Raw genomic sequence first — 24,176 nt, 5'->3', positions numbered from 1 at the left:
AAATTCATATTAAGGCATTAGTTGAAATAGTGCTTGTATATATTTGAAAAAAATCCCTGGTAATTCCAAGTTAAAAAACAGAAGGCAAGCCATTGGCAAAACAGTCTTGGGAATAAACTGTTATGACTATAATTTCATCCATAAACACTAAAAACTAAGAACAAGCTAGCCATTGAAAAATATGTCTCCAAGATACCTCTAGTCTTGTCTTTCAAAATGTGTTTATCAATGAGTGATGATCTCCTACCTGAAGCCATAAGCTATGCTACAGAGCTGGCTGTGGTTCTGTAATCAGTTCAGACTTCTAGAACCACTAGATCCACTTGTAGATCCACTGGATGGAATTTAAAGGATTGTTAAAGAAATTGAACGTTCTCATAAGCAACCCAAACCAGTAATTCTGAGGTGCTATATAGAACTGACACACAATTACTCTATTTTCTAATACCAGTCCTTCAAAGTAATTTCTATATTCTTGGAGAACCTATCTATGTGTTACTGAAGCTAGTCGACAGTAATGTTTTTAATGAGGATATTAGTTATCCCATGCAACTTGCTTCTCAGAAAGAGTTGCATCTTCTAGACTACTTAGGGTTCTTTGAGATAATGTTCATGTTTTAGAGCACATGAAATGTTTAAGGGTATTTTAAGGCTCAGTAATGCAGTTTACTTGAACAAAGGTGTATGAGCCCTGATAAGGCAAACTGCATCAGATTTGAAGTTGAATTCTATGTGATAGTTTAGAAAATGGACTATGAATAAGAAATGAAGTTTGGAAAAGTTCTGATAATTTCCTGCTGTATAGACATATGCAATCTACTTATCAGGTGCCTTTGTAAAATGAACTTTAATGACTTGAAGATGCTTCTAAGTCCAAGCCTCAGAGTGTTGAGATAGCAGAAGCACTGGATAACTAATTTGCAGTTCAACAAGTCTCTGAGAGATGTGTTTACTTCCACCAGGAAGACTTTTGAAGAATATAAAATCTTCCAAACCAGGTGGGCAAGCACATGCACTAGTGATATCTCTCTGCTTTAATGTACAGCTAAGTGTGAGCAGGCAGGTAACGGCAGCAGGGTGCAAAAGGCAGCAGAGAATAATGTGGGAAATATCTTTCAAGACCAGCATCAGTTCTTCAGGATCGCAGAGAGACGACATTTACCAAAGCAACTTCAAAGAGCTGAAAGAGATTAAAGTTTTCCTCTTAATGATTCTAAAGTGTTACTGAAGGGATCGATAGCTCTTCTGTTAAACAAGCTGTTCAAATCAAGTATTCCTGGAGAGGAGATAAACCAGTCCTGGAAGTAATAGTGAGATTTAATTAGAATTTGAAATTGTTCAGTATTCGTTAATTTATCTGCCAGTATCACAATAGTTTTAGTGAACTGTAAGTTTACAACAGTAGGATTCCTTATGAAAGGAAAAAATTATCTGATTCTTTCTGAGCCCTTTTAACTGTGCCTCAATTATTTACTATATAGCCCACATAGAGAGAAATTTTTCTTTTCTGTACCTGATGTCACTGTTTTTTTCTGGGGGAGGAGGAGAGAAGGAAGGGAGAAAAAATCGTTACTTCCCGTTTCTTTAATAATAAAATAATTGCATCCCATTGTTGTACACGTTTTCCTTATTGTTAACCAAGACACATGGAAAGCCTCTCAACAAAGTAAAACTAAATTAGCAGATATCCAGGTCCTAAATTGGATGCCAGAGACTATTACTAAGACTTGGCAACTTTTCAGCTGTGCATGCAGCAGTTTTATTTAAAAAAATCAGAGATCAGGTAACTGATCTTGCAATCTGACTTGCCCATCACCACACCAACCTCAGGTCTGGAATTCAACCTCATGTATTCAATTGTAAACTCATGCAATCCTCAATCAAACAGATATATAGGAAACTAATTTCTGGTTTGGTCCTTCCAACATCCAGTTCCTAGCAATTTTCTACACAGATATAATCCCAGTGCTTTCAGCCTGTGCAAACACAGTGACTTCAGAATTCAGAGTTAATCTGCACAACAAGTCACTAATAAGGGAAGCAGTTTCCAAAGAGGACTGTTTGGGTTTTTTTCTTAAACCCCAATAAGTCAAGAAGGTATGTTTTGAACATACACAACCAAGCAAAGCTCTTTGGGAAACTCCATACAACGCTGCAGGAGCAGGGGGATCCAGGCCCTCACCATTTTGGTGTGGGTTACAGCAACATTTCAACTGCCAGTTTGCTGCTTGTTGTCAGAAAACAGTTTCTTTGGTCCACCAAGGGAAAGCTGCTCTCCTTTGTGCTCCCAGATAGATGTATTTTCATGAAGAATGTGTCTTAAACTATTTTATGGGAATAATGGCTAAAGAAATCTAATTAGTTTATCTTCAGAGTGTTCAAATCAAAAGCAATAATCCAGATTATTATGTTATACAGCATTAAAATAATAGCATATTATGCTCTTTATAGCATATAATCATTAGTTACATAAAGACAATTCCCCCCCCGCAAACCACTGAAAGTAACATTGTCTGTATTCTGTCCTGTTCTTTGAAGGAAGGAAAAATATTGTGTAGGCACTATATACAGTTTCACTTGCCTTTGTATTTAGCTAGATAGCTTCAAAAACATAGATGAAAAGTTCAAGTGGATCATTACCAATCAGTTGTTTTCCCTATTCTTTCTCCTTTATTTCAAGATTTGATTGCATGGCCACTTGCTCTTCAGATTTCTTTCCTGTGTGTACAGCAAAACACCTTCCTTCTGACTGTGGAGAATCCTAAGAATCCTCTTTAAAGCATCCTGCTGCTCTGAAAACTTGAGAGTGAAGGGCAGATGTAGCGATAACAGCTGCAAGACTGCAGTTGTTACTCAGAGAAAGCCACTATTCTAGCTTTAAGAAATTGTCCCAGATCTAGGGATTTCATTGTGTATTTTTAGCAAGGACAAACAAGACAGATTTCTTGGTGCTTTTCAGACTGCATTTTTCACTGCTTCCCGAACCCTTCCTGTTCCACCTACCTAAATGTGCTTCCATGACAATTTACTCTCACCAAAACCAGCGCTGCTCTAGTCCTGTTTCTGTTCCCTCCTATTTCTCTGCAGCTGCACTGGCTGTTGGCCAACACTAGGGCCTAGGAAAATAACCAGCAGCATCCTAGAGGGACAGATGAGTGCACGAGTGCCAGTGCTGCCATCAAGCAAGGGCAGGGACTCCAGAGCAGCCCAAACTCTCTGAAGACCCTCTTGATAAGCTGTGCTGTGAGTGCCCTTGTTAATCAGACTCTTTAGTAGGCTGCAGTTTACTTCAAATACCATACAAAACAAGAATCAAAATGAAGGATTTCTTTATCCATCCACAAACTCTTTCACAGACCATCAAACTGATCTCATGCCACCTTCATAGACTTTACAATGACATCAGTGGGACAGATTAGATTTCTGCACCAGCCTGCAGAACACACCCCAGAGACCCTCGGTCTGAGCACAGCCCTGGCGACTGCTGCTGCTGCAAACATCTTGCAATGGAACAGGGCAACACGGACCAGTAGATGAAGGAATTCAGATAGTGCATGGAAAAAGCAGACCCATAAACAACAACAACAAACCCCCTATCACAATGAAGTGCAAACTCATAGAAAGGTGAAACACTGCAGAGCTCTCTTTAGTCAGCTCCATGTATAAAGCCGGACTATCTCCATCATGGGCTCATATCACATGCACGCTCCTATGCCCACTTTACATTGATGAATATATTTACATAGAATAATTTTAAAAATTATTTTTATTATTTATTCTTGCTGTACAAGTAAAGTCTTTTATTCAACTCTACAAGCCAGTTTATGGCAGTTACTTTTTCAGGAGTCTATTCTAGAAGCCAAATTTGTTTTGTTAATTTTTTTAGAGTTTATATTCTACTCTAAGGAGTCAAGTAGGCAAACTGTGCCATGAAGAAACTTATACCATTCCCTGGTGGTTCATTAGAAGAGCAAAAGGGATGGCTTCCCCTTAACTCCTTGGAGAATGATGAACCAGAGGGCAAAGCTTCCTACCAGGAGAGGGTCAGTATCAGTGAAGCAGAGGTGGTTTTCAGCTCCTTTCATACAGTGCTGGCCAAATTATATTTTATTATCAAGTAACAGTAAGGTGCAGCCTACCAACTAGGTATGAAATTTTATTCAACCCTTAGCAGGGGAAAACTCCATGACCTACCTGGGCCCAGCTGCAGAGGCAGGCAAGGAGCTCCCAGGTAGCATGGCAGTGTGGCATCCCTGCCACGGCTGGCCCAGGCTAGAGGGACTGTACCTTCCCTCTCCCTCTTTATCTTCTTCTCTCAAGAGCTTAATGCACTGTAAAATGTAGAATATTAGGAAAAAAGTATGAAAACGATGTCAATGTAAATAAAATATTTTCTGAAAATATTCAGCAGTTACCACTAGATGGCATTTGGGTCCTGAGAAATTAGAAACTCCCAGAGTTCAAATTAGATGTTACAGACAGCAGGAAACAGTAGGAAATGGAATTACTTATCTCATTCAGTTAATAATTTATTATCCATTGTCTTGTATAAGCAAGACATCACTAACAGAAGACATTTTATTTTCAAGTTTATAAATTGCTTTTATTTAACTATAGCTCTTCAAGTGACTCTTCAACCCTCTGCTCAGTAGGCAGAGGTTTGAGCTGTAGTCAGCACTTACCAAAAATCTCTTCCACACTTTTAAATGAAAGACAAATTCACAGACTTTGAGCATGCCATGGAAATCTGCCAGAAATGCCTTGCTCCAGTAACTATACACAGTATTTCCTGTGTTATTTTTGGATAAACCCTTAATACAGACTGCAGTACAAAAAATAATAACCATTCAGGAATAGAGCTGTTACAGTTTGCTTATTATGAAGTAATAATCTAATAATATTCACTTATTAATATTATATTTTTCACTGGTTTATTTTAATGTCAGCTTGTACAAGCTGTGATGTACAAGGTGACATTTACATTCTTAATCTTTGCAGGGTACAATGTATCATACCCAGAGGTGCAATGAAGCTCTACTGGGCACAACCTGGGGTGACATACAGGTGGCATTGTTTAATACGACATTGTTTGAAATCTGTAAGCCTCTCCATGTCAGATTAAACTAAGCAAGGGTATTTCCCTTACTCTGCATCAAAATAGGAGACTGAGAAGTGAACTATTAACTTTTTCCTTAAAAGAGACTAGAGTACAGTTAACTCTTACTTATAGAAAGTCAAAACACCTTCAGTAAATGTCCTTAATTTTGCATGCATGCAAATATTATGAGGATGTTTTTTCATTAGAGTATAAGCACCGCTGCTCTGAGCATATAGCAGCCTAACAGTTCATCACAGCAAAATTCAGCAATCAGAATATTCATGAAAATAATCCTCACCTCTTTATAAAACAGGCACAAGTTTCTCTGAAGTTCTCAATGTAGGAAAACTGCTTTGCTTTAAGTCAAGTATTTTAAGAGATAGTGTACTGCAAAATTAATTGGCTTTTTAAAATGGCTTTATATTGTTTTAGTAAGTATATATCCGCACTTTTTTTTTAGTTTAAATTTAGCTTAATACTATTCTCCAGCAACATAAACTGGACTAGAATAAATCAATAGACATGTCAAACCAAAAGTTTACAATCTGTAAAAGTCTGTGTTTGTAACAATCTAATTCTGCCGAACTGGTGACATTTTATGCACCCTCGGGAACATGCCTGGGTGCCTGGCATATTGCAAAGGGCAGTTCCGTGAAGGTGGGGGGTGTGCCTTTATCCAGTATGTGAAAACAACAACAAAACCTAAACTAGATGTGAACTTACAAGAGCAGGTAAAGATCATGCGTTTCTTTCTTGAAACAAAATGACCTTGCCAGACCTTTGTAAAAAGTAAAAGTACAAAATTTATATAACAAACTAGTACTTACAATTTAAGTATAAATCCAAGATAGTATAAAGTGTTTCTATCCCAAGAAGCCAATGCTGTGCCATATGTGACAAATACAACTGTCAACTCAGAAATAGCATTGCAGTTGTATGGTGACTGGGCACAGAGCTCAAAGTTCTATGGCCAGCAACCTCCCTACACAGCATTCAAGAGAGTGCTGCATAATTTATAGAAGAAAAAAGAGTAAAGTGCTATTAGAATCAGAGCTCTAAAAATTTTGGGTAAACAGCTAGATACAGAATGAAGAAATATTTTACACATATGTGCAAGTCATAAATTGTAATCTTAATAACTTAAGAGTCATTAAATAGTCAACAAAATGAGCAAGCATTCAAAATGTGAAATATACAGCATCTGCTCAACATTTACATGGATTATCTATTTTTTTGACAAAAATCATTAGTCCTTTATATCAATTCTGCTGAAAGAGAGGACAGAAAGCAAGAAACCCTTTTGCTTGTTTTCAAATCACAGCCAGGCTGACTATAAAGTCTGTTGACATTTTAGAGGCAACCAGAATGACTGTATATCACTTTTAACAGAATTTTTCTCAACACACCCTTATGAATAATAGGTTATACTATGAATAGTAAGTTATACTACTTACCTCAAGTGAGATTCAAACACTCCTAACATCACTGTAAACATTTGGAAGGAATATATCTTCACAGAATGCATCCTTGTGTCAGAGGAAAGGGCTGCTATAGTTTAGCAGTGAAAGATAGCACCTTCTTGCTCAGAGGAAATAGTAGGCAATAGTTCAGACATTCCCCCCCCCCCGAGTTTCATTCTTTCAATTTATTCAGAAAGTCAATTTATTTTGTTTGCTGCTAAGGCAGAGGGCTCATTCTCTCCTTGCTCTTCTCCCTTTTCTCCTGATCAGAATCCCAGACGTAGGACATGGATATGATTTCTGATTTTATTTTTAAACATAAGCAAATTAGTAGGCTTTTTGAAATCATCCAGTTAATAAAATACATCAGCCCAGTAATTTCTCAAAGGCAGTGTTTTTGCCTCCTGTAATGGCCTAGAACAAGTGATTCAGCTATAGGGAGGGAAGTACTATTTATGTACCATGGCAATAGTAGCTTGCAGCAAAACAAGAGCAGGAATGTTTTAGGCAGTAAAAAAACCACAGACTTTTATCTTTCAGGTAGCTGAACACAGCTGTCAGACAGACATTCAGTGCATTCCATCCACGTGCACAGGATGGTGTTAAATGGAGGTGTAATAACTCATGTTTGTACTTTGATGTACTGAGATAGCCACAGGCAAGAGTGAAGCAAGGAAAATCTGGTTACCTGCAAGGAATCTATGTGCCAGCACTTCATTCCTGAAGCTCATCACAGGCTAGCACCGACAGACCTCCCTAAGCTCATTAATTGTAAACTGGAGTATGACCAGGCTCTGCTGCCTATGGTGGTTACAAATACTGCCCACTCCCTACCCTACTTTCTTTCTGCTCTTGGTATTAAAACCATATAAAAGTTCCTAGAACCATGACTCCTTTTCTTTGCTTCAAGCTGTTTTGCAACTTTTATGTTTGTTACCAAGTCTAGTTTGTCTAGGCAGCTTAAGATACTGTTTCTCTATACTGACTACAAATAATAAATATCCTTGCATATTGATTTTACAACACTTTTCTGATTAGCTATTCATTCCCAGATTAAATTGTTACAGGTAGTTTATTTAGAAACTTAAGAACCTTATCTTCTGTCTCTTCTTCTTCCCCAAAAAGGAATAGCATTAAGTGCTTGGAATAATATACATCATTATAAAACTGGTAATAGAGGAGGGATAAAGATTTGAGCAAGGCTTAAAATAAAATCATTACATAAATTGGATCAAGTTTATGTGTCAATATTATATTATAGCCACATGAGTAGATGATAACTAACCCCATACCTAGGAAGTTAAAACTCTTTTTGAAGAACGTTGCACTTCACAGAATTATGAAGATATCAGCTTACAACCCACACTCATTAGTTGTGCAGAGCATCTGTAATGAAATCTTTGCAACAGTTAAAAGTCCCTCCATACCTAAACATATGTATTATAATATAACTTGGTTTAGGAAGATGTAAATGTCAAGATATCATAAGCTTCTCATATCTATTTTAGCTGAAGAAAACAAGATATATAGTGTGCAGAAATTCCTTTTCTGACTACTAACTTCTCAAAACAGAAGTTTGCTATAGAGAGTTAACCAGGGAGGAGGCAATATGAAAAAAGAAGGCATTCCACACTAAATATATAAGCACTTTCTGAGGCTCATCACACAAGGAAAAATATTTTGAAGAAAGTGAAGGAAAAAAAAAAGAAAAAAAGTCATATTAAAACCTAAAATTAAAAGGACAGGAGACTTACCGTTAAAGAATACAAAACTTTGAAAATTTCATGATACTGTTGTCCGAACCAGCCCTACACAGTGTTATACAAGACACAGGTTAAAATAATCATAAAAATAAAATAATCATACCATCAATCCGATGGTTAAAAATACATGTAAAGACAACCACAAGCCAATCTTACACTCACTGTTCTGCAATGTAAATGAGCACAGTTCCAATTATGTCTCTACTGAGGGGAGCAACAGGCAGCATATAAATGCAAACAGCCTTCATTAGACACATTGCCATGAGTATATTAATCATGTCAAGAAGCATTGCTGAAGTTTCCTTCAGCGCAATTTAACATACCTTACTTTATTAGGATGCACTCAATTTCACTATGTTTTCTCCTCATTATCATTTATGATGACCAATTAAAATGTTTGTGTCTGTCTTAAAGCAAATTACTTCTGTAATTCAGGTAGCTGAAATCACCACTCATCCCACACTTCTGTCATCTCCCTCCCTCAGTGTAATATCTTTCTTTGCCCAGCCTCTATTAGCAATTTAAAGAGAAAAAGCTTACTTGGATTGAGAAGTTAAGGTATAAACCTGAGTCTTTTTGCAGGACAGAAATTAAACAGCGGGTTGATTCTCCATCCCACCCCTCCACCCCCTGCCCTGAGTATCCCTGTTATACTGCTTTCTTTTTTTTCCCCTTGGAGTGACAAGTATAACTCATATAGTCAGAAAAAGAACATACTGGAGCAATAGAGGCCTCGGGCATTATTCTCATATTGGGCTCAAAGTTGTGAGCAGCTTAACTTCATTTCTTTTGGTCCATACAAAGGCAGTAAAGGCAACAACTGGAAACGCACAACAGCTTTACCCTTTTGTTTCCTCCAAAGCCTCCATAGTGGGGTTCTGTCAAGAGCTTTTCAAATGGTAACAAAACATGCCTCTCCATGTATGTTTCCAACACCCATAAATAAGCCCAAACCATTTTTACTATTCTAAAAATCAGGCGAGGGCATGATTTTTTATGAACCTTTGACAACACAACTGTTGTCAGCCGTTCATCTGACTACAGCTGTTATTTCTGGCTTCATGTATATTGAAATAAGATTAAAATAGCTGGAACTTAGCTGGAAATTCTGATTACATACGTTGCTTTTGCTGTGGAACTCGGGGCAACCAGAAATGGCTGAACAACATCTGGGATCACCAAGCTATGTTTATGAACTCATTTGTCTGTGGATTACCCTGGGCTCCTGGAACTAATGACACAAGGTTTATTCCTCAGAAGCTGCTGGAGCTCAACTACAGAGCAGTGGAATTTGCCTTATTTTCTATAGAAATGTACATGTTCTTGTTTACATAACATTACTCTGACATTATAGTAATGACTTCCAGAAAAACGCTGATTATTGCAAGGGTGAAGAAATAAGTCTGAAGACAGTGCTGCCTTTTAGAACAATTATAATTTCATTAAAATAGGAACATAACTTAAAGATAGATTTTATTCTCTTTGATGATTTACTCATGCAAACTGCACATAAAAGAAAACAGTACAGTTTGTGAAACATGTCAAATGTAAAGACCCAAAATGCTAAGTACAGAAGTAGTGTGACATACGTCTCAAAACGGAATCCATGGTAGTACGGCTAATACCTTTTCTCTATTTGCTGAACACAGATTTTAATGGTTCTTTTTCCAGCCCCACTGTTAAATCCATTAACTGTAGACTTATTTTACAAGCGCAACAGTTTTGTTATAAAAAAACTCCACTTATATGATTTAAAAGCCTTTGTGTTTAGGAGAGCAAATTATAGTATAATCAACGAGGCCTTATCTAGTCCACCAAAATTACAATGAAAAGTGACTGTAGAGCTTTCTTGCAGAATTCACATTTTGTGCCTATGCAATTAATTTCGTTCTCACAAGAGTTCCATTGTATTTCCCCATCCTGGAAACATTCAATAACTGTTACAGCTTTTTATGTTGAAATTGGGAAAGTAAGACTTTTAAACACATGAGGTTTTCAACACAACTTTCTTAGATTTAAAATACAAAATATTTAGAATCCCTATTATTTTCATGCTTAAAGCCCTGCAATGATACATATACGACTTAGATACTTCTTTGTCCAGCTTTCATTATAGTATGGTTGTATATATATTGCAGAAATTATGATTTTCCTGTGGATCAATTACATTTTTAGACTTAAAACTGAACTAAACAGAAACTTGATGGCACTGACACTTAAAAACACATGGTATAGTGTGGAGAAGGAAGAGCAAATGAACTACACAACCCATTATAAATGCATTAAATCTTTGTTATATACATAATGGAATCCTGCTTTACTGCCAGTTGCTACTATGCATCTGTTTTTGCTATTATACAAAGTTTTCCGACCTGAAAGCACACATCTACTTTTTTTAAAACAACTTAATCTATTGTAAAATATTAAACTGTATTTTGACATGAGTACAGAATCAAAATAGATAATGGCACATTTAAAAAACTCAGTATCCTACAGATGATTGGATAATGAGAAAAAGTGTACCTACAATCATCTCATCAGAAACAAACTACATCATGGAATGTTAGTTATCCAAGTTCGCACAGTAAATAACATTTTAAAACTGCAATCACCTATCAGCCAGCATCACATTGAAGGCATCTTTAAACATTCAAGCAAAAGACTGCTGGCATTAACTACTGAACCATTCTCACGCACACACCACACACACCACATTATAATTACATTGTTTCCAAGATACGGTAGATACTGATTTTTTTTTTCCACAAGAAAGGTATCAAAATTTTTGCTACTAAAAGATGACAGTGCTTACACAAGAATTAAGTACAAGTTAGCTTGCAAATACAAGACAATGACAAAAAAAAGTCGAGTTGTCTGAAGAAGGATTTTAGGCTTTTCTGGCATCCAAAACCTTGAGTAAACTCCTTAGTCTGCGACTCAAAAATCCACAAAATATCAGCCTACTTTGGAATACTATGTATTCCATATCTGATAACCCTGTATTTTACAATATGCTTACTGATTTCAGCCCAGCATCAAGGGGTGGTTATAGATATCTATTCTGACTAGAGAAATAAAGCTCTTCTCCCACCAGAATGGAAGGGTTGGAGTGGAAAAAAAAAACACCTGACATCAATTTAAACTTAAAAAAAAAAATCAAATCTATTTAGTAATGATCCTCATCTAGGATTGGTATGTGCATAAGAGTACTGTATCTCATATACTGTACTGGCCCTATTAAAATTAAGAACCCCAACAGTTAAAAGCCAACCAAAATGCTATACATAAAACAACCCAAATGTTTTTCTCCCAATGTTCTTCCTCTCATAATGTGCAAAACAACAAAAAGGCAAAAAGACTAAAAGCAAATTTACTGTAACTGTCTTTCTCTTGCCTAGTGCTTTATGACCTTGTTAACGTTACAAAGTCAATAGGGACTATGCAGAACTTTGGTATAAAAATGTCACATAATATTACTATCACAGTCTTGGGGATGACCTTCAGTAATTCACCCCAATGTTTGTTGAAATAATACCAAATTAAAAATGAAATAAACCACATTGTACTGTACACACACTTTACACATTAAGCACAAAAAATAACTAGTAAAACTAATACTTAAAAAAAAAAAAAGTCTTTTGCCAAGAGACTAGAACTGCTGTTCTGTCTCATCTCCACCTGCCAATCGTTAAAGCCTAATTTAAGTTGGATTTTTAAAAACGAGTAATTTTAAGCTACAATTTCTCCTAGATGGAGACTGGTCTTTTGTTGGTTTCCCTTTAAAGTCACAGGTGTGTATCTAAGAAACTGATGCAACGCAAGTTTTTAATCAACTTCCTGAAGGCTGCGACTGGGAGGGAGGCGCCATGACGATCTGGGAAAGCACGGGCTCCGTGCTCTGGTCCGCCATCTGGGTGAGAACGGAGGTGGCCACCGCTTCGGCCTTGGAAGTGGAGCTTACGCCGTTGGAAGTGCTGACAGAACTGTGCTGAATAGCTTCTGTGTGTGGACTGCTTGGCACTGATATGTCTTCTGAGCTGTCATCTTTCTCTGCAGCTGAAGAAGAAAAACAAATTGATTTTGTCTCCTGGAATGCACACCACCCCATCCCAGTAACAGTAATCAGTCCCTAAATGATTAAAATTCATGGTGTAACACAGCACAAATGGCAAAACAATCTTATTTTTGTTTTTTAAAAAAGAAATACTACTTTGTAAGCAAAAAAACAGACTGCAGTATGGACTATTCAGGAAACCAGAACTGATTTTCACATCTTCAAAGCCATGATTAAAATTGTCTGATTTCTTCCTAGTTAATCAGCTGGTGGGTACCATGCCTAATTCTAATGATGCATGTTCACATCAATAAGCAATAGTCACAGACTAAAAATGCTACCAGACCTCTTCTTTCTATATGAATTTGCTTTAGATTTTTAATATATGCTATTTACTGCATCTCCTTTCAGTATTCAGTAATGAATACTCATGATCATGAATAAGACATCTGAAAAAATACTATTTAGAGCACTATATTAATTGGACAATACTTCAACAAGTTTTCAACCCACATTCTTCTAAGGAATGAAGTTCCGTATCTTCTTTAGTATACAAATGCCTCTCAATAGGGTTTAAAATTGTTAAAAACGGTTTTAAAAATATCTTCAGAATATTTCAGGTGTTCTCCACAAAACTGAAGTGAATTAGCCAGAGTTACACCATTTTTTTCCCATGACAGAGGTTAAGCAGGTTAAAAAATAATTTTCACTGTGCAAAATCAGAATTTCCAAAATGAACATAATTTTAAATATCCTTCTTGCACAGACCTCCTAGTCATTCTAAAATAATTCTTTTTTCCAGAGTTGCAAATGTTTGCCAAGGCATTATGCAAACACTGTCAAGCAAAAAGCTGAGCTGAAGACTAAAAAAAAAAAAAAAAACAAAAAAAGAAAATAAGCCTACTGTTTTTTACTCAAAATTAGAAATACGAGTGCTGAATTTCACTGTAACTTTTTTGTACCACTTTGTGTTACCTAATGTTTTCAAATATTTTTAAAAACAGTTTTACACGCCAGCTAAAAGCAGTACCCAGATGGAATACTGCAAGTGCCTTTTAAACCACTACTGACTATGGTGATATACACAGAGCCAGAAGCAGGCATGAACCATTGCTTTTGACTAAACAATGGAACAAAGCTTGACTTTCTCTAGTCTTGTCTTTGCAATCCCTTTCAAATTTGCTTGAGATTGACCTATGAATTTAGAAGTGTCCCAGGGGAAGAGAAAGGTTGGGAAAGGATGACATGAGAAGATGAGCAATGCTGTCATACCCTTGTTTCCACAGAAAGTCAGGCTAACAGCAGCAACAGAACACTAAGCATCAACAAACAATAGTGAAATGAAGTTCATGTTGGACTTAGGTTTATATAACATATCAGCTATGGGTAAGAAAATTTGCTACATTAGCAAGTCAAGACCCCAATATAAAGATCTTTTAGCAGCCCCATGCATACTATTAACACACTTCTCTTCAAAGCTTAAAATCAATTCTATTACTGACCGCTTCTAGAAAATAACAGTAAGGCCAAAAAAGATGGGTAAGCAAGAAAACTGCTATATTTCTTTCTAACAAATACTGCCTACACAATCAAAGTGGTAATTTCTCTTACAACTCTACTACAAGAGCATGGACATAATTGTTCGGAAGTTATAATGTTCTTACCCACAAGGCCAACTATTTTACAGATACTGCACTTTTTCAAAAACAGATATTTCAAGCATTAAAGGAGAGAGGGACACATGACACTGAGCTAGATCTGCTGACAATTACCACATATCCAAAGGTTTCATAATAACTGTATACAGCAAGAGGAAGAAAATTAGGACATTTCAGAAAGACATTTGTGATCCTTAGCAGAGTTTGCCCGTTCAAGAACAGAAAGAACATGAACAAGTGTCAATTCAGTTAACAGTATTCAACAGGATTTCATCTTTGCTGTACCTCTATCAAGACGTACAAGATCTCATGTAAAAACAAGGAGCAAACTTCGTTAAAAATAGAAACTCTAGTGTCACTTCCCCGAGTAGCATATTCTTCCCCTCAGACAGAATGAAATGGCAGCAAGTAGGATGACGTATCAAATACAGTCTCCCTGCTGTAACACCTGCTCCTCCTCTCCAGAGCTGCTGTTATTTTCCTATGAATCTCCATCTTCCTATCAAGCTTCTTGTGCTGATCCCCAATTTCCTTGTTGTCCAAATTCTCCTTACACCCAAGAAAAAGGGTTAGTTTTAAATGCTATGGGCCAGAGATAGGGAGGAAGTTAAAACAGATCATGAGATAGAGAGGAAGTTAAAATAGATCATGATCTTTCAGCTGCAGAAGGAAGGTCTTCCATTGTCATGTCTCCCTTAATATGTATGTTCTTAACTCAAAAGAAATTTCTGTAATAATATCACAATGGTAAAGAACATGAGAGAGGTTTGATTTTCTCACTTTGATGGGCTCAGGAAGACCCTATATGCGCTGGAAGAAACAGTTATGAGTACACTTACGATCACCAATAGAAGTGTTCATTTCATTGAGCAGATAAACATACTGTGCTGAAGACACAAAAATACATGATTCAGGTATTTTCAGATGCCAGGGGCTAGAGAGAGGGAGTTTACAGCAGACAGGTCATTATATAAGACACAGACCTAACACTAGTTCATGGTAATAAACTGGACTGGAAGCATAAACCCTTGTAGTAACTACAAACCAATATTTAGAAATGAGGTGCCACCCTAAAGAATAGCTATTTGGATTTTCTTTAATGTCCTTCCTAAGGTAGCCCTAACTTTACAGGAATAGTGGTGAAAAGCTGAATAAAAACTCCATTTGAGAAATGAAAACCAAACAAGAAAATCACTCAATGAATATAGAAGATACTTAAAAGTCACCTCATTACAGAGGTGACTTGTTTTTTTAAGCCTGAAGACTGGGAATAAAGAACAAAGGCTTTTAGAAGAATACAGGAAAGTCAGACTTAAATTTTAATTTCTTCCTTTTTTCTTAGTTGACCAGAGAATTGCCAGACACAGGACTGTGGTTTCAAGAGTGCAACTGATACATACCAGAATCATACTATAGCTAACAATGTAAAAAAAACTGCCAAGGCATTTTAGCTTTTTTCATGACTCCCCCAGCTTTGCCTCAAATCAAGGAAAATACACAGTCCAAATTAGAAATTAATCTACAGAAATAACGTTCGCTGTATACTATAAAGTTGAAAATTTACAGAGCTACATCACTTGACCTTTCCTCAAGGCCAGATAGTTCCTAGACAGGCTGTGTCATGAGAGGCGAGCCATTTTGGAAATGGAATGCAACATGGACTAGATGAGCTATAGAAAAGAATTAAAAAACAACAAAAAAGCAGAGATTTTTGAGGATGCACTAAAAAGTACTCTTTTAGAGTACTCAAACTATTTGCTTCTTAGCACTGCTTACCAACAGCTTTCATTCAGGCAAAGCAAACAAAGAAGGATTTCAGTCTTCAGAAGAAAAAAACCCACCAAAACCAAAATGAGAGTGAGTACACAAGCACTGACATGTGATTCTGAACTCCTTCAGTCCCCTGAGAATCACTAGAAAGGAAGCCTCATGGTAATTCTTATTAGGCCTTTCAAGGACTATAGAGGGACTTAAGCCTCGTAATGCTCATTTCCAGCTCATTTCCAGCGAGTTGGCCTTTGTGAATGTCCCCTGCAGTCACTGAAGAGCTGTGGCTTATCCAGAACAGGTTGCAGGAGCGTAGTGGTTTGAGAGGTTCAAATCATTCCAGGCCTGAAACTGGTTAGTCACCTTCTGCCATTTCTATAAAACTAACTACAGAAAGAGCACAAACCCTCTCATTTAACATCACCTACACTGCAGCCTCTATTTATCTTCATTTATATTCAGTTTAGAACAAATGTTCTCAAATATTATGATGTCCTTGTCAAAAATATGAAAAAATACCTAAAAATCCCCTTACTTTCTTTTTTTTTAAAAAAACTTTGATTTTCACAATACATTTTCTTTTCACAAGTTTTCCCCTTTCTCCTACTACAAGTCCAGAAAAATCCTGAGAAAATATAGGGTGTACTGCAGAAGAGTTCTAGAAACTATCTAGTATGGAAGAGATAACATGAAAAATAAATGAACAGCATCTGGATTTCTTCTATACACAGCACTTTCCCTGCCACGGCTTAAGATACATTTGGAACCAACAGCATCCTTCACTGGGAAATAAAAAAAATTAAGCTGGCTGAAAACTCAAACATTGCAACAGAAATTCATCCATACTGACTCAAAGTGCAATAATGATTTTTCTGGTTTCTCTGTCCTGATGACACCCTCTTTTGAAGCAGGACCAAGACTTTAAATAAAGAAAATATGATCCCAAGAACAATCTTAAAAGAAAGAGGTACCTGCAGTTTTGTGCTTTTCATTTGGCTTGTGAAAAAATTGCCCGGAAAATTGAAAAGATCTTAAAAGGTATGCAAAATCAAGTGCCAAAATACCCTGAAAAGTGATAGATTATTTGTGCCTATTTAAATGCATACAAATAACATGAAAACCATAAAATTGTGGACTTAGCTGTTAAAACAGCTGTGGTCTACATGGCCTAAACTATCATTTTTTAAGCAGTGCACAATACTCAGCACTGCAGGAGTTCTGTAAGCTGAGGTCTTCAATTCTTCCACAGAAACAAGACTATTAAACCACTCACTACATTTTTGAAGCAATTCAACTTTGATTACTTGATGAATATAATATGTTTATTTATAGGAACACCATTTTCATGAACACATTGACTGAAACAATGTTTTCCTCTCATAAATTGTACTGTGGGTATGTCACTTAGCCAACATGCCCTCCTAACAATATTCACACAGAGATAACGTGACAAAATCCTTTCAGAGGGATGGCATTACAACTATCATTCATGTTAAATTTTTACTTTCAAGAAACTAAGTGAGCGACGCTTCCAATCTCCATGCTAACTATTATTTTTTTCTAAAATTTGCTTTTGCCACTAATTAGTATTTTAGGTCTAATTCATTTTGCATTCTTCAGTAAATCAGAAGCATTATAGTCCTTTTCTGAGGGCAGAAAACCAGCATTCCTAAAGAGGCCATTTGCTAACTCTTCAACAAAGAAATCCTTACCATGTAACCAGTTTGTCAATTTATGACTTACGATTAAATATTTTTCATGGCAATTCAGGAACATGCACCCTCAAACCCATCAAAATTTAAGAAACCTACAGGGTTTTTTTGTTTTGGTTTGGTTTTTTTAAAAACCTTGCATGCATAATGCTATCTCCCTAGTAGCTTCCCTATGAAATTATCTTGTTCTGTCAGACGGGAGCCATAATGGCCTCATCCCTGCAGCAATCATTGTTAATATAAATCCCAAACATATTTCTATACTGTTCCAATTTACTCCAAGATGCTATTTTCTGTCTTGTCAAAATGACTGGAGATCAAAGGACCAAGATTTATAAGCTCAAAACTGACAAAATCAGTATTCTAAATATATATGGCAATACAGAGTTGCTAAATCTCCTGAATCTTTTAAATTAAAAAATATTGCCCATTCTGATGAAATTGCTTACAATGACTACAAGTAAAGATGGTGGCCATTAAGTTTTATCGCAAGCACCTGAGGATCTGTTTGCATGCAATACAAAATGTTCCTTTATTCTCCTGAATTACTGACACTGGCAAATTAAAATGAAGTGGCTACATATGGCAGAAACAATCTTCACATTTACAAATATCTTGAAATATCACTAAATCATAAAAACGAAAGCTGTGGGTTATATATTATGAATGTTGCCTAATGCATTCCCAGCTCAGTTATTTGTAACAAATTTGTGTACAATGGACAAAATTGGCCATTTATTCTACAGCAGCAGCAGCTGGTTCTGGCACTGTGTATCACAGCCAAAAAGGAAGTTACAAGTCAGGAAAGCATAATTAACCTTTAAAATGCTGGAAGGATGAAAAATCAAAAGAACAATTTAAAGTAAAAATATGAATTAGAAAAAAACTGGTACTGAAAGTCTCAGTATTCTCATCAATATTAGAACTCCTTTTAAAAACACCCTGTTTATAGAACAGCAGTCACTTAACGTGGAAATCAGAACAATCTAGAAGACATTGTACAGTAGGAGCCATGAACCTGCATCTGATTATTTTAATGGCTTGACTGATCCTGGATGTTGTGGTAAATGAGGACAGCTGTTATAGTACCTCTACTGAAATCTCATTATGATGAAGGAAAAAAACCCACAAGGACCTTTCACTGTACTAAGCTAAGATAATGTATAAAAGATGGTTTATCATGTGCTCTTAATACTTTAATTATATTTTCCAAAGCAGGTGTAGTAACCGATAGTCCTTAAATGCTAATTATCATACGCATTTATTAAGCCAACATAAAACCTTCAATGTTATGCAACAATTCGATTTTGACTTAAAAATACATTTCTAAATATCACATATTAATTCCTGTCTTCCAATAACCTTTGAGATTAAAAAAAAATCTTTAATGTAATATATGTAATATTAGAACTGCACTTCTCAATTTTAATGCTCATTCAGTTCACTTTGGCAGTATTTCATTGATGCAGCCTCAGGCTATAGGTAATGGAACATTACTCACTATGATAGCCAGATTTCTTCTGCATGGCAGTTACAGGGCAATCTTTATGAGCCAGAAGAAGCTGTTTCAGCTGTGCCACTTCATTTCTCAGCAGGGTGACTTCGTTCTAAAGGAGAAGAAAGTTATATACTTTACCAGGCTCAAACTACACACGTTTTGAAGGTAAGCATTAAGTTTTATAGGATTTTCAGTTGTTCATTTAGGGGTAGCTAAAATACAAGAAGTTTCCATTTGGCATATACTACAAAAATGTATGCATTTCTTTTATCTCAGAGAATGTAAATATTAGCTGAAACTTGGCTAACTTTATTATTTTCTATAACTAGGAAATGCTTTTTTGAAAAAAAATACAACGTATGTTTTTCAGTTTGCAGTTGCAGAGTTTACATATAGTTTCATTCACATGATCCAGCTACTGAGAGGCTCTTCTGGAAGGTTTTGTGATGAATTCTAATCAGAGCAAACCTACATTTAGCTACACACATCTTAACAGATGTCACAGCCAACATTAAGAGAAGGGAAAAAAATATAAAATAAAATCCAAAAAGCCAATGCAGAATAATTTTTTAGTGACTATATTTATACTTGGACTTCAAAAAAGAAAATCTCATGTAATGGAAAATAATTTAGCAAATATTTGCTGATCTCCAGACCAATTTTTTTCCTTTGGCAGCCATACATAAATGTGTTGTACGAAGGAATCATTGATAATAATGACAAAATCCTGAGATGTCTGCTTATGCCACTAAAGCGTAGTGCGACCTAGGAGACAGCATCTGCAAAATCTAGTGACTGGGTTCATCTCCAGACTGTGCCTTTCCACTACTGGGTGACCTTGAGCAAGGTCATTTTACTGCTTTGTGCTTCACTTTCCCCATTTGTAAAATGGAAGACAGCAACACTTACCTTCCCTGTAAAGCAGTTTGGTGTCTGTAGATGAGAAGTGCTACATAACTGCATTACATGTGACAATCTAAATTAGGAATGGTATGGCATTTTGATAGAACCATTTTCACTTTAAATAGTAGAAAAATATTATTAATCAAGTTATCTGTAATGCTTTGTGATCCCCATATCTTGACACAATATGTGTTTTTCATGGGTTACTGTATTTAAAATATAAATCCTTTCCACTGACACTTGAAGTTACTTCAAGTATAAGAACCTTGAAGTTCATAATACCAAATCAAAACATAATTGTTTGGTAAAAGCTTATGTTTATGCATTTAGGAGCAAGTTAAAATAAAAGCAAACACAGGAAAATTGGATTGCAACTAAAATTATCTGGAAAAATAAACCACAAGAAAGTCAACTTATTTACTTGTAAGCTAGAAATAAGGCAATGCAGTCAGAAATGAGATGAATTACAAGTAAAACAATTCCAAAGAAAAACAATTTTTTCAGAACAGAACTTACTAGGTTTAATTACACTAAGTAACTAAAATAGCAGATTGTTAAAAGCTCTTCTTTGAATTCTCTCCCTCCATTTAGAAGACAACAAATTTCTAGCCTTTATCCTTACAAAATCCTGTTCAACTATTAAGGACTCATTTTCTATTCAGTCATTTCACGGAGTAAAATATCTCTTTTAGAAACTTTATATTAAAAGCAAAAGCTGAGAGATGCCAAAAATCTGACTTCACAAACATTTTTAACAAAAGAAAAATGTGACTGCAAACAAAAAAGGCTGTAACTAACCCAACCAAAAGCCCCAAAATTCTCTGCCAGCTGGCATTACGCATCCTGAAACCTTAGGCTGTTAAGAAAGCACACTACGAAGGCCTCCAGCTCTCAGTCTCCCCTTAGTTCACCATGTTACTTACTGAGGAGACACAAATCTGGATGCACAGAACTGACATAGCTGGGGGGAAGAAAAAGCCCGTACTGATGTAGTTTAGAGACAACTTCTTGATAATCTACAGAAGTAACAACATCCAAGACTATGAAATATACTTCTGTTTAGTTCAAAGGAACTTTGGCAAAAGAAGTGATCAAATCAGGAAAAGGCTTCCAGAAATTTTCTATCTCGTCTCTCACATTTTAAGGAGGAATTTTATACAGAAAAAGCACATTTAAGTATGAAGTTGCAGTTTATCTGTGTAAGTAAAATAATGTCTATGAAACATTTTTACAAGTTTATAGATTAATGTCAGCTGTATTAAAAATATTAAGAATGTTGCTAGCAAAAATACAAAAAGCAAATATATTATCTTGCATTAAAGCAGACTTGAAAAAATGGAACAGCATTCCCATATAAAAACAAGGTTGAGGTAATTTCAATAACAATGCTAGCTGTGTATTCCATAATATGAACACTTGTGCCAAGAATGCTATATGCAATGCACAAATCACTCATAAACTAGAACTGAGTTATGTTTGCTAGACACGTGGGACATGGAATGTCACAGAAAGGCAATCTATGGTTGCCATTTATACGGCACCACTTCTCACTGGTGAAGAGGGGCTGCTGAAACCAATTCCTATACACGTTGTAGTTACTTATCTTGTATGTGACAATGGCAAGTCTTTTTCATCTTGTTCAAAACACATTAACGTTAACGTGTGGCAGTCATTTAACATGTGGTTAACCTGTTGAAAACAGGCTAACAAGCAACACATGGAATAAACACTTTAACAGTTGGCATGAAGAAAGATTATTTCAAGTTTTCATACTGGAAAGGTCCTCCTCATCAATGAGTCTTTGAATCAAGTGTAGGCATCAACATTTCTTTAAGCATGAAATATACCTCACATGCTGTCTAGAAGAATTTGCACGTTCCCACATTTCAAAATGTGCTAACATTAAAAAGCAGGTTTCTGGAGGAAAGCATATTGACTTTTACCTGCACTCCATCTTTCAAAAGATGCTCTCCCTTTTGTATTCTTATGAAGATATACCACACAGTGTACAACACGTTCTTCCATATCGGCCTCTTTCTCCTTGCATCCAAAATGCATATGTAATGGTGGACCCAGATTAACCCTTACTCAGCAAGGTGTGGGACAGTATTTGTGATATATATTTACCAGAATTACCATCAGAGACAGGTAGATGTGACTTCTGGGGATAGGGGATTGTCTGTGGCTGAGTTAAACAACGCTCTTGCTGCTTCTTTTTGGACAACTTCCTATATGGGAAAGGATCTTTACTCACGGGCATACTTTCACAATTCAGCCTTCCTAAAGCAGCTTCTGCAGCATCAGTACAAACCATCACTTGATTGCTGCTCATTGAGAACCCACAGTGAAAATGTGAGGAAGACAGCCTATTCTTCTTCTAATACTGTGTCCTCTAAGATTATTAAAGCAACAGGGACCAAATACAGCCCATATAATGCACTTTGGCATCTGATCCTGCAATACTGCGGAGTGGCCGCCGTGGACACACCGTCAATACCTTCTTAACACATTATACAGCACCCCACACCCTGCAGGATTGTGCAAGGCATACAAGCTAAACAAGGTGATGAACAAAATTTAAGATTAATAAACCACTCAACACATTAGTAGAACACCCAGTCAACAAAAATCAAACAGTAAGTAAACTTTAAATGGTTGGAAGCATGAGAAATATTTACATAGCAGAGCCTAAAATAAAAACAGCCTGCCTAACCTATGTATGTTACTAGCGTGATGTAATAGATGGAAATTTTCCCTTAAGCAAAAATTTGAAAAATACTGCTTAAAAAGCAAATTACCTTCAAACATTTAAAAGAACTTGGCAGAAGTTAATCTACAGAACAAAATACATACGTCAACTAAGTAAACCTCTTCAAAATCCATATGTACTGTTAGCAAGCTTTCAGTCTTAAAAACCTTCCCATTGACATCAGAAGCTTTAACACAGACATTACAAGAACGCTGCTGTGTTGAAAGGAGTCAGAATTGTTACATGAAGCAATGCAGTGCAGTCATTTTGGTACGAACTTGCTTTTGGAAATGCAACATCTTGGTAAATTCAGCTGAGCAGGCCACTTAGATATTAAACAAAATATGAACTACTAACCCAAACACTCAGTCTATAAAACTGCACTAAGGCAAAATTCCAAACTTATTAAATTTTCTATTAAATATAAAGTAAGTAATCATGGGTCATAACTGCCCACTGTGCTGATCAGCTGTGTTAGCCTGTCAAGTGAAGAATTATTATGGAAATACAGGATTGATTAATGTTTTCATATAAAGTACAATTAAATTATTTCTCTGACATTCAATTTTCTTTACAAGTCATTCTGTTCTTTACAGTTAACAGTTTTGCTTTGGTTAGATCATAAGAAAACCTTCCTTGAATTCATTATTATTGAGTTAACTCTTGGAAGCCTTTTAGTTATGGTACTTAGGTATTTTTTTGTTATAAAAATTGGTACATATAAGTGATAAGTTCACGTGATACAAAATAGTACTTTCACTAAAAAACTGAACTATGGCCAATTTTTTTTCATTCTCCTTCACTTGTTTCTTAGATTACTTAAGCTACAGTGCTACGTATAATTTTGTAATTATTGGACTTAACTGAGGATTGTGACTGCATTAAAGAACCAGTCTAAAAACTGTGAACAGGTATGAGAATATATATTTGCAAGAAATTTAACTAATGCTGGTGCAGTGTCATGATTCTTGGAACACAGGAAACCATTTCATGTTGTGTGCTTAGGTAGGAATTTTTTTTACATTTTAGGGTCTGGGATGCTGAGTATTTTTAAAGACATGACGATGACTCATACACTGTAATTTTGATTCCATGATAAAAAGTAATCTCAACAGTCCCTACTTTCTTGTTAGTAAAACTATGATGTTTTCTTTACCAAACAGCATGTAAGAGGAGCTCCCATAGGAAAGAGAAGATATGTGAATTTGACTCAGTGGACAGCTTGGATGAAGAAAAGGAAGTGAAAGTTTAACATATGAAAATACATTTCACTACATTTTCTAAATGAATGCTTCATTTAGGAAATGACATAATTTTTCCTTTCAGGAATTTTCAAAATGAAGCTTTTAGACTTTTTATTTTGAAAACAATACTTTGTGCCAATTCTTCTGTGCTGCTGGAAAACATTAGGAAAGTATGCTTTAACATTTAAGAGTAGTTTAAATAAAAGGGTCATGGATTGTTCTGTAGGAGAAAAAGTGTGCCCACGTGACAACCTTCCAAGACTGACAACC

At 36.0% G+C, this 24,176-nt stretch overlaps 1 protein-coding gene across 7 annotated transcripts in view; it reads right to left on the bottom strand.

Moving 5' to 3' along the window:
- Positions 1–9,736: 9,736 nt before the first annotated feature.
- ATF2 (activating transcription factor 2) overlaps positions 9,737–24,176 on the bottom strand; it is a 47,724-nt gene continuing 33,284 nt past the window's right edge. For all 7 annotated transcript variants that reach the window (XM_017837165.1, XM_017837198.1, XM_017837217.1 and 4 more), the window contains 2 exons: positions 19,014–19,119; positions 9,737–12,377 (listed from right to left, as the gene is read on the bottom strand). In XM_017837165.1, coding sequence (XP_017692654.1) covers positions 12,151–12,377; positions 19,014–19,119 — 333 coding nt within the window. In that variant the 3' untranslated portion in view covers positions 9,737–12,150. The remainder of the gene's footprint in view (positions 12,378–19,013; positions 19,120–24,176) is intronic.

Source organism: Lepidothrix coronata, unplaced genomic scaffold (assembly GCF_001604755.1).
Source record: "Lepidothrix coronata isolate B3197 unplaced genomic scaffold, Lepidothrix_coronata-1.0 Scaffold7, whole genome shotgun sequence".
In the NCBI taxonomy this organism is placed as follows: Eukaryota; Metazoa; Chordata; class Aves; order Passeriformes; family Pipridae; genus Lepidothrix; species Lepidothrix coronata.
The sequence above is the reverse complement of the archived record's forward strand: the minus strand, read 5'-3'. Positions and strand labels throughout refer to the sequence as shown.